The 11,414-nt window shown below is 34.3% G+C and overlaps 1 protein-coding gene across 2 annotated transcripts; it reads left to right on the top strand.

Annotated features, from left to right (window-relative positions):
* The first annotated feature begins 2,638 nt into the window (after positions 1-2,638).
* On the top strand, positions 2,639-10,673 carry LOC110695736. 2 transcript variants are annotated; one of them, XR_002506194.1, is made up of 4 exons: positions 2,639-2,765; positions 4,344-4,581; positions 8,634-10,196; positions 10,283-10,673. XR_002506194.1 is itself a non-coding variant. In XM_021872962.1 (3 exons), the coding sequence occupies exons 1-3, from the start codon at positions 2,678-2,680 to the stop codon at positions 4,762-4,764; spliced, it is 417 nt and encodes a 138-aa protein (XP_021728654.1). In that variant the 5' UTR covers positions 2,639-2,677; the 3' UTR covers positions 4,765-4,902. The 2 variants fall into 2 exon arrangements, 1 of the variants encoding a protein (XP_021728654.1); XM_021872962.1 differs by lacking the exons at positions 8,634-10,196; positions 10,283-10,673 and adding an exon at positions 4,674-4,902.
* Positions 10,674-11,414: the final 741 nt, after the last annotated feature.

Below are 11,414 nucleotides of genomic sequence, written 5' to 3'. Positions count from 1 at the left end.
GATGTAATTAACAAGACTTTAATGCCTTTGCAAGCAATCTTGAAACGGCTCATATCACTTTCTCGTTGGTCCCTAATGCTCCGATAATGACCTGCAATTTTTTAAAGTGAACTCCAGTTTGAAGTTTTGTTCCTTATTTGTAAAATTCTCAACTGCCATCCCAATTTGCATTTTTTTTTCTAGTTATGACTCTTTTCGTAAAAAGTATCAAGTGTAATCGAGGAGAGGACAGATTCATCATTGTTGTAAGCAAGTAATATCATGAACAATGACTCGAACAATATTGGTTGCTTGTTAATTAGGGAAAGGGTTACATCGAGATCCAAACCTACACTATCATTGTTAGTCGTTGATGATTTCACCTCAAGAGAATCAACCTCGAATCTAAATTCAGGACCTCCGAGTAAGAAGATAAGGGAAACAAATACCGTAAGTAGTAAAGATACAAAAAAATATTGATAATATGAGTAAAAGACAATTCGTCTTAGTAGGGGTTGTAAAATCCGTCTTAGTAGAGGTCATAAAATTTGATTCTTCATCGATCATCGTGATGAAAGTGAGGTGAAAAATAAACAATGCGTATTTAATTATAAAATAAAAATAAAACAAAGAGTATGTACTACCTCCGATACACATTATATGTAACTTTGGAGCTCTCACGGAACCCAAGGAAAAATTTCATAAAAGTTAATTAGTGAATAAAAGAGTATGTCATTAAGGGCAAGAGATAATAGAGATAATTAACCACCACCCAGCAGGCTACCACCATAGCCAAACTGCAGCCTCCGTCGCACCACCTCCACTCACCCCTGAACCATCGCAAAACTAACCCGAAACCACCACTACTCACCCAAAACCACTGAACCACCGCAAAACTAACCCAAAGCCAACACTACTCTGTAAGGAATTATAGGTACTATGCAGCGGAATAAACATGAATCATATTCATACAGTACCTAATCCCAAGATCTAATGCATAACACATAAAGAACATATAATCGTACCTTTGAAGCGTGATTCCACGTGTGATCGAGCGAGAACAATGGGAGATAAAGAACCTCAAGCGTGATTCCTCTACTTGGTCCACGAGCACAGATTAAGACCTCCTCTAATGCTAGTTAGTTGCAATTGAACCCTTCAATTGACCTTATATGGAGAAGTGCGAGCAACGAACCACCATAAACCACCATGAACCACCACACGCGCCACCAAGGGTGGCCGGCCGCGAGTCCAAAGGGAAAGGAGAGGGAGCCGTGAATTAGAGAGGGAATAAGGGTTTTGGGATTGGTTGCCTTGATGTCAAAATTCACTGTGTGTGAATTATGACTACTTAATTGCAACCCTAGGCATGGATCTTATTTATAGATCTCATCTCTAAGTAAGAGCCCATGTCAAAAGCCCAAAACTTATTTCCAATCTAACTATGTTAGCCCAATCCATTTCATGATTAGTTAATTGCTCATGAGGCCCATTAATGGGCCTCTAACTTGCTTAACCCAATACCCTTGTGTGTGACCTCATAGGATCCATTCTAGCGGGCTTTGGACCATTTGACTAGCCCAAAGATCATCTCTCATAGTCTAGCAACAGATGATGACGTCCCAAGAGAACGAACTTATTATCTCCATAATAGTGATCCTTGATATATCTAGTAATTGCACTTATCGAAGACACAACTCCTTCATACTCACCCAAAACCACCGCAAAACCACTTGACTCACTCTAAACCACCCCTGAACCACCCGAACCAACCAAAAACAACCCTGAACCCACCCGAAAACCCACCAAAAACCAACCTTAAACCCACCCAAAACCCGACACCACCCTGAACCAACCTGATACCAGCCGAAACCACCTTGAACCCACACCACCACTAACCCGACCAAGTCCCGTCGAACCCACCTCGAAAACCCCCAAAACCAGTCGAAACACATCTACATTCCATTACTAACCCCGATCTACTCGAACCTACCCTAAAAACCTAATAAACAACCCAATATAAGCCCAACCACCCCTACTTCATCATATGAAGATCTGATTAAGAGAGGAAGAGAGAGAAAATGGGGATATGATTCTTGTGATAGAGTGAAAACGAAAGCGCCAGAGAGAGAATGAAAGTGCACACAAAGTTAATGGTGGTGGTGGCTGGTGAAGTTGAAGGTGGTGGTGGCCGGTGACGTTTAAGGTGTGGTCAGAGGAGTTGTACTGTGAAAGATGAATGGGTGATGGAAGGTGAATAAATGGAAGCTAATTGTTTATTGAATTTTGTTTTGGGTAAATTGAATTTATGGAGAAGAATTATGTTAATTAATTTAAATTATTATTATTTAGTTGCTTAGTTGTTTTTATGATATTTTGAGTAAGGGTATTTGAGGGATTTCATCAAAAAAATTACTAAAAAAGGAAAAAAAATGAAAAGTTGCATGTTAACTTTCCATTTTTGGCAGAAGTTGTATATAATATGTACCGGAGGTTTCTTAAATAAACCTGGTCCACAATAACATTATTGTGGACCAAATATCTCACGTGACTATTTACTCACCCATTACTCACCCAACTAACTTCTTACAAATTAATTGCATCAGGTTATTTCTTTCCTTTATTTTCACAAACAAGCTGACATTTTCTCTCTCTCTTCCCTTCTTGCATTTTCTCTCTCTTCAGCTCGAATTCTTCAATGGCGAGAACCAGAGGAGGTGCAACATTTCAAAGAAAACGTGACCTTTGTTCTTCGGCTACAAAAGTCGACGAACCACCACCTTCTGGTAATCTTTGATTATCTTTAGATTTCTGCAATTTTCAGCTGGTTAACTGTTGTTGTTCTTATTTTGAAACTATTTGCATGAATTTTTGTATGAATTTTTGTTTGAATTTTGTTTCATAGTGAAGATTAGGGTTTTGCGATGTTCGATTGTTATTTTGTTCAACTTTGATTGTTTTTTTGTTTTCTCATTCAATTTTATTGATAATGTGTTGTTCTCGATGATGATTTGTGCAATTTTGAGCTGATTAATTGTTGTTTTTCTTAAATTGAAACTATTTGTATGAATTTTGTTTCGTAGTGAAGATCTAGGGTTTTGCGATGTTCGATTGTTATTTCGTTCAATTTTGATTGTTTTTTGTTTTCTCATTCAATTTTATTGATAATGTGTTGTTCTTGATGATGATATGTGCAATTTTGTGTTGAATAATTGTTGTTTTTCTTTAATTGAAACTATTTTTATGAATTTTTGTTTGATCTTTTTTCTTATTGAAGATCTAAGGTTTTTTCGATGTTCGATGTTCGATTGTTGTCTATGTTTATTGTTCGATAGAACACATAAAACCTATAAATGTTTGATTGAATTTTGTTTTTATAGTTCAAAAGATTGTTTAGCTGTTTGTTTTCTCGTTGAATTTTGATTGAAAATTAAATTGATGATGACTTGTGCTTGATGATGTTACTAGTCTTTAATATGTAATATGTTATGGTTCTGTTTTTTGTTTTGTGTGTTGATTCATATGATTATGTGGAATTGTTAGTATATTGTAATCTGTTGAACTAACTATATATGAGGATGAAATTGTACTAATCGGTTGATTTTTGGTATTGGATTTTAGAGAGTTTGAGTTTTTAGGGGATTTTAGCAGAATGTGCTTGTTTTAAGGGATTTTAGTATAATCTATTTGTACACCTTCAGTCTTTTTTCACAATCATTATGCATAACACTAACACATAAAGTTTAAACTAAGGTTCCTAGTGCTAAATCATTGGTATCTTCTGGTAAAATCAATGATCTTGAGCGTTTACAAGTCTAGGAACCTAATTTCTACAAGTAATCTTACATTTGCCCTTTTAATCTTGTAATTGTTTCACTGCTTCACATAGTTATCGAATGTTTTCCATAGCTCGAGTCCTTCATTACGTGTTTAGTTTTTAGTCAGTTGACTTCGTGCTTTCTACTTTCCCTAACTTCCTGTGCAATATTTCTAAGTAGACTGAATACTAAGATCAAAGTGCTCTTGCAATTGTGTATAAAAGATTCTTAGCTCTTGTTTTTATTTTTTACTTCTCGTGGAGCACATATTGTTATGTTCTTGTTATATGCACTCTCAGCATGTATTAGTTGACTTAAAGCTAATCTCTCTTTATCATGCATGTTAACTGTTCAGTTTTTTTTTTTAAAGTAGCATTGCTGATTATTTTTGGTTCTGCTTTTAGTGCTCCATGTGTATCATATATGCTGCGTAAACGTGCACTTTACAATGACATGTCACGGTCTTGAATTTTCTAGTCACTATTGTTTCAGTAAGGTCACTATAATTTACATTTTGATTTCTTTTGTATACAAATGGTGCCAAAGGCTTGAAGAAGAATACTAGAGCTAAAAAGAAAAAGAGTGTTGCTGAAGAAGATGTTTCTAGAGAGGTTCATGAACATCCAGTTTCTGCAACTGGTTCACGTTCACCTTCATCTCGCCAAAAGAGAACTCGTGAAGATGAACCCGAACCTAGAGTTGAAGCTACTGCTCTTGTTCGTGTTAAGAAGCCAAGGATAAGAATGAAGAAATCAATAGTTGAAGCTGGTGGTGATGTACCTACGTAAGTAACTTTATTTACGTTGGAGTGCTCTCAAAAAGTTAGATTCAACATGCATGTTTGTGTGACTATGCATTATTATTTCTATTTTGCAGATTGCGGCCATTTAAAACTAAATGTAGGCCTTTGCATTTGGTTGACATGATTTCTAAGTTTACTGATGATAAAAAAAATTTCTGTAAATGAAATCGGTTTTGGAGGGTTTGTTACATTGAAGTTGAAAAGGAATCCTACTAGTATGTACAGGTGGCTAATTGATTGTTTTGACTATGGTAGCTGCATGTTTTCAATTGATAATAGTAAGGAGTTTGTGGTTACTGAGTATGATGTGTTTTTCCTTCCTTTGAACCCCAAAAATGTTGAGGAGATACCTCGATCTGCTAATAAAAATAATCCTGACTTTGTTTTCAAACATAATTGGAGGTTGAATTTTGGGTTGACCAGATGAAAATGACCAAATTCCACTTAATTTGTTAGAGGAAAGGGTACCTACTTTAGGTCAAGGTGGACATGAGTTTAAGCAACTCTTTGTTATGCATGCAGTATCCACATTTTTAGCTCCTACTTCTATAAGAACCGCTGATCTTAGAGTCGCCAAATTGTAGGCGTCGTTCGAAGTGCGCCTACGTTAAAAGCATGTGGTGAATATGCTTGGCACTCTTAGGAAGTAGGAATTGACATATACGATTAGGGACAACGATTAGGGACAAGGAAAGTAGGGAGCCGCCAACAAGTTTTTAAGGAACTTGTAAACCGTTCACGGATCATTTAAGGCAACCACGAATAAGGGACAACCAAAGGCAACAACGATTGACTCGTGAAGGTTACAACCCATTCATAATCCATGAGATTACTAACTCGATATGGTTCGAAACCATGAAAGGAGGATCGAGGATGATGGTACGAAGTGAGTCATGGAGTCACATTCGCCCGTATTGGCCTCTACTCGATTCTTATAGTGAAAAGTGAATCCTGCGATCTCAAAGGCAGGAAAATAAAATATTCAATTCGCTCCAAACTATTATTATGCTAAATTAGTTGAATATTAATACAACATATATAATTCTAAAATATTAGTGACCACTTGATTAAACAACAAGATTAAAAAGGAACCTAAACCGGTTGTCCAAGTTATCTTATTAGGCGTGATTTCCAATTACATATTCCCTTTAATATGCAATATGGTGATCAATAAATAATAGAATAAACATTATTATTGGAAGCAATTTAATAATATCGTCAGTCAAATCAAATATAAATTAACCTAATCATGATACTAGCAATATTAAAATAAAATAATAGTAATTAAATTAATTAATTACTCACATTCTGCATATTCCTTTAAATTGCTACATCATGAATAAATTGTTAGTAACTTCAATAAAAAAAATATATAAATCAAATGAAAATTAAATTAAATAAATGTTGATTTAATTTGGTCCAAACCCTCAGTTATTTGTACCTTTCACGCCTTGGTTTAAGGACGGAGCCTCGGGTTAAGTATAGACTCCTTGGAGTGCTTAAGGGAATAATAGTGTAATTAGGAATATAGGTTTAAGGCTTAGAATATGAGAGAGAGAGAGAGAGAGAAAAGAGAATGATTTTTGGTGTAAAATAGAGAAAGAGTGAAGGATTTTATGTCCCGTACATCATAAATAAGGGGGTATTTATAGGGAAAATGAGTAAAGGGAACACATGGAACCCTAAAAAGATAAAAACCCTAAAAAATAACACCCTGAAACGTCAATGCACGCCGCGACACGGTGCCAGGCATCAGACAGGGAAAAATCCCGTGACACGAGGGAAAACTGAGTGACGCTGGAAATAATTAGGTTACAGGAGATAAAACGCGTAAAGGGTTTACGCGGAAAGGACACAGAAAAATTACATGACACGGTGTCGTACACAGTGTCACGGTAAAAAAATGCGCGGAAATTACACGGAACAGCCCCGTGTCACGGAATGGGCACCGCGACACGGGAAATTGTATCGTGACACGGTGCAAAATCCCGTGGCGCGGCAATATTCTCGTGACACGGTGGATTTAACGTGTGAAGAAAAGGCAGAAATACACAAAAAGACATCGTGTCACGGCAATATGCCCCGTGACACGTCAGCATTTGCCGCGTCACGACATTTTAGCTGCTGCTCGGTATTTCCAGTTTTTTCGCGTTTTTAAAATTATCATAATCTTTGATCCATAACTTAGAATAAAGTATAATATATCATTGGAAAGCTTATCAAGTCTAATTTTCAACCCAATTGGAATCAGGCCGTTTTAGTAGAAGGGTGTCGATTTTGGGTTGAGTTTAGTGCTTTGCTCATATCTTCTTCGTTTTAAATCGAAATTGGGCTTATGATATATGGTTGGAAATCTTATTTCAAGGACTATCCAACCAAATAATAATTGGATCAAAATTAAAAGACCAAGAAATCAGTTTCTCTCGGTTTTGTGATGTGGACACGAAAAGAGGAAAAAAAGTTATGGTTTAGGGAAATGAGCTAGGAAATAGGTTGGTTTATGAAATGTATTGGATAGAACATGGATTTAAGGACTCCAAAGATTAGATAATCAACCCGACCAATAATGGCGGTGAAAGGTTGTTCATCACCGGGTTTGGTTTTAGGGAGATTTTAGGTGTCTACACTAAGGCACTTGATGATGTTGGGCAAATTAAGAATTTGAATTGGTGTAAATATGTTCTTGAAAAACTGCGTGAAGGTGTTAAAAGTTACAAAAAAGGAGAAATTCAGAACTGTTGTGGTTGCATTTTTTTATGTTGGAGATTATTTACTTCCATAGGTTGAAATTTAGGAATGTTGAATTAAGTACTTCTTTACCCTTAATTCAACATTGGAATAATGAGTTGATAAGGGACATAATTAAGAAGGAAAAATTGTCCAAAAGTTTTGGGTGTAGGATTTTACTCTGTGATGTGTATCCTGTTAGTGGTAAGCTGAAGTTTCAGGTCATGTGGGTATACTACAGGGGGAAGTATGGGGAATGTTGATAATGTCGGTGGGGGGGGGTAATGATGTACCTGGTACAATACAGTTCATTCTCCCACCAGGTTTGATGTCAGATCAAGAGATCCATTCGGCTGCTATTGATGTAAGGAGTAGCTGACTTTTATTCTTTTTTTTTTAATTATTGGATATGATTTAAATATTTATACATGATTTTTTTTAATGTCTTTGCAGCCCGTTCATGAACAATTTTTTTTCATGAAAAGAGATATGAATGTGATTTCTTGTTTTTACAATGACAAGATAAAACAGATTCTTCTTTCACGCCGTAATGAGACCAACAACGATCCTGGTATTAATGTGTCCTAGGATGATCAGTTTTTTTTGGATCCTCAAGTTCAATCTGTGATTGATGAGATCTCCGAACTTGCTATTTGGGTGACGATTAAAAATGCTCGAGGTGTTAGATCAAGTTTTCACATTTGACTGCAACAAAACAAATTAAATGAAGGGAGAGAGGCAATTAGAGGCACTTTTCCTGTGATTGGCTTTGAAATATTCTTGCAAATGGAGGATCCAAGTGTTTGATTTCTTTTGATTGGAAAACTGATGAAAAGCTTATAGTTATTTCACACCTTTTGAAGTCAAATAACAAGGAAATGAAGCTATTGGATCCATTAGTCCTAGTGATTGTTGACTATTGCATTATTAATTATTCTTGTTTGGCTCCTAAGTAAGTAATCTTTTATTTGATTAAATTGATTTTCTCTTATTTATTTATTTATGAAACACCTTTTTAATTCTTATTTTATACTCTTTGACTCGGTGAACTGTTGGTATTTTTTTCACAAAAAGCATTTGATTCAAAGGCAAAGACTTCTACACATTAGGAGAGCCTTCTGAAATCAGGAGCAGTAGTATTTTGGATTGCTGGGCATTTCTTCTCAATGAAAATAAAAAATGTCTTAAGGATGGACTTTGGAAATTTTACTTTGGTTCTTCAATTAGTGTGAGTTGTTTAATTATTTCAATGTTTATACATGTTTATACTTTTCACTTATTTTTTTATTTGTGTAAATATTATGAAGGTTACAATAGTAGAAGCTGTCGGCAGTGATGACAATTCACAACTAGTGGACAATGTTTATCAAGAATTGGAGGAGTGGATGAATATAGCTTGCAATACTTTTGGTCTGTCAGAAGTGGAGCTGGTAATACTTTCTGTTTTTTTATGCTGTGAAAAATATAGTTCCCTTTTTTCATGTTATAAATACCTTTTTTTAAATGAGAGTGCCTATTATAAATTGCATAAGTATATATTTAAAAGAGGTCACTATAATATAAAAAATGGAATCTACATGTGTTTTTTTTTTCTAACTAATGGTGGTATCATTTTTGCAGATATTTTTACCTTGTCTTTGGGGCAGTCACTATTTATTATTTGTGGTGAATTTGACTGAATTGATAATATGAATTATGATGAGGATAATCGTATCTTCTTGAAAAAGTTTTCTAGTCTCTTGGTATTACTTTCTCACTCTTCCATATTCTCACTATTTTCTTGTCTAATAGGATTTGATTGTGAGTTTTAGGAATTAGGATTTGGACATATGTTAAACTAGTTTGAAATTTTTATGCTGCAGATTTCAATGCCATTGTTTGTGTTGGTATGGATATTATATATGCATATTTTCTATTACTATGATAGCTTCTTAAATAGGAAATTGTAATTCTGAAGTCTGTAATTTGTACAGCATTAGTCAAGGTCTTATATTCTTGTCTACTATGGAGTTTTGCCTCTATTTTCAAGGTTATGAGTTATGACTGATTATGGGTTGTAATTGGTCATTAATTATTTATTGTTGGATGAAGCTGGGTGTTAATCATTTGTTGTGTTAGTATTTTGATATAAGCTAAGCGCTGGATGGACTAGAAATATGGGTTTGTAGTAGTCTACCAATGGTACTGTTTCATGGGGTTGTAATGCCTGGTAAAGTGGTAAGAAAAGGGCTCTGTTATACACCTCTTGAATTCACATTTTGGACTGTAGTTAGGTGCTTGAAGCTTAAAATAGTTTCTATACTACTTTTAACTTTTATGTCAAGCAATCCCCATATAGAATGTGAATCAAATTTGGGTAGGCAAGAAAGCAAGTTTTTCTTTAGTATGAAGTATATATTACTTTATTCTAAGAATGATCTGGTTGTAACATCGGAACCTTAGAACACCCTAATTTGAGAAATTTTCTGTGCATTTTATTGGAAAGTTTGTTCTTGTGAGCTATCTACATTTGGGCCATACATTTTGGTATGGTTGTATTTCATTGTTTGCACTACCTTGATGGTCCCTGGTTTAGATTGTTAACATAGTTACTAAGATAATTTGTTGCAGGATGTTTATGATAATGATTGTTAATAGATCATTTAATGCAACTGTGATTTGATTATATGTTTTTTTGCTAGTGTGATATGATCAATACCTTCTTTGATAAAAGGCTTACTCAATCTAGAGCTATGGTTGACTACGCTTTGGAGTTTCCTACTTTGAATTGGAGATCTAGCAAAGATAATTCTGATTTTGGTGTTTATACTATAATGAGCATGCTTTTATTCAATGGAGCTGATGAGTTTAAATGTGAAATTTTAAAAACAGTTATGATTCTATCCCTTTTACATTATTTGTTTTATTTCTTTTAATTGATATCACAATATCTTATATTGCTAATTTACTTTTTTAGGCTTCCAATAGGAAGATTCTCCGGATTCAAATTGCTGCATCTTTGGTGTTATCTGATATGAATGAAGCTAGATCAAATGTAATTGGTAAGGTGGCTGGATTCAAACCTTATAGGCAGCGTCTTTCAAAAGAGGTTGAAGAAATAAGGAAGAAAGAAATTGAACGAACAGAGGAAGAATAAGAAGAAGCCGACTATAGACAAGGAGAAGAAAGGAAAGGCTTAAGATGTCAAAACATTGTGTAACTGATTTTTTGACTTAGTTGTGATCATAATTTTCTGATGCTAAGCAAAGTACTTTGAAGATTGTATAGCTAATTAGTATTCATTCAACTTTTGTGTAGGTTATTAAATGAAGATTGGAAAAATATTCATTTTGTGTAAACAAGCTTTTGCCAATATTTTATGTAAATGGTATATTGTTTGTTTAATTCAATTATTATAGTTCTCTGTTATCATAGGTCACTACATGTTAAAATAAAGTCACTATATTTTTATAAGGTCGTTGTTTGGTGAAAAAAGGTCACTTCGTTTTCAATATTTTATAGTGTCAAAATTAAGGACTATGTTTTAAATTAATGGTAATTATTGTAGGTCACTATATGTCAAAATAAAGTCACTATTTTATTATTAAGGTTACTATTCTACATATAAAGATAACTATGTCAAAATTATGGACTATGTTAATTAATGGTAACAAACTGACAATACAAGGGTATTAAATAAAGATTACTATTTTAAAATAAAGATCACTATATTGTAAAAAAGGTTACTATTCCAAGAAGTATATATCTCAAAATTAAAGGTTACTATGTCAATCATAAAAGAGACTATATCATAATAATCAGTAGTTAGTTGTAAGATTTGAGCATTTCATTTTCTTGATTTCTTATCTGTTGATCACAGGAAACATTGAAACAAGATAGCTTTAACAACTAAAAGGAGCCTTCCGTGTAGTACAACAAACTACCAATTAACAACAAGTTTAGAGAAGGAGGCTTTGGGTACAAGGTATTACAGTACTCATGTGCTTTATTCCTTGTTTATTTGAAAAGGATTAAGATCAAATTAAAAAGACACTATATGATAACAAAAGACACTATGTTTTTGCACAAGCTGGGTCCTCTACTTGAAC

This window comes from Chenopodium quinoa, unplaced genomic scaffold (genome assembly GCF_001683475.1).
Source record: "Chenopodium quinoa cultivar QQ74 unplaced genomic scaffold, ASM168347v1, whole genome shotgun sequence".
Lineage (NCBI taxonomy): Eukaryota > Viridiplantae > Streptophyta > Magnoliopsida > Caryophyllales > Amaranthaceae > Chenopodium > Chenopodium quinoa.
The sequence above is the reverse complement of the archived record's forward strand: the minus strand, read 5'-3'. Positions and strand labels throughout refer to the sequence as shown.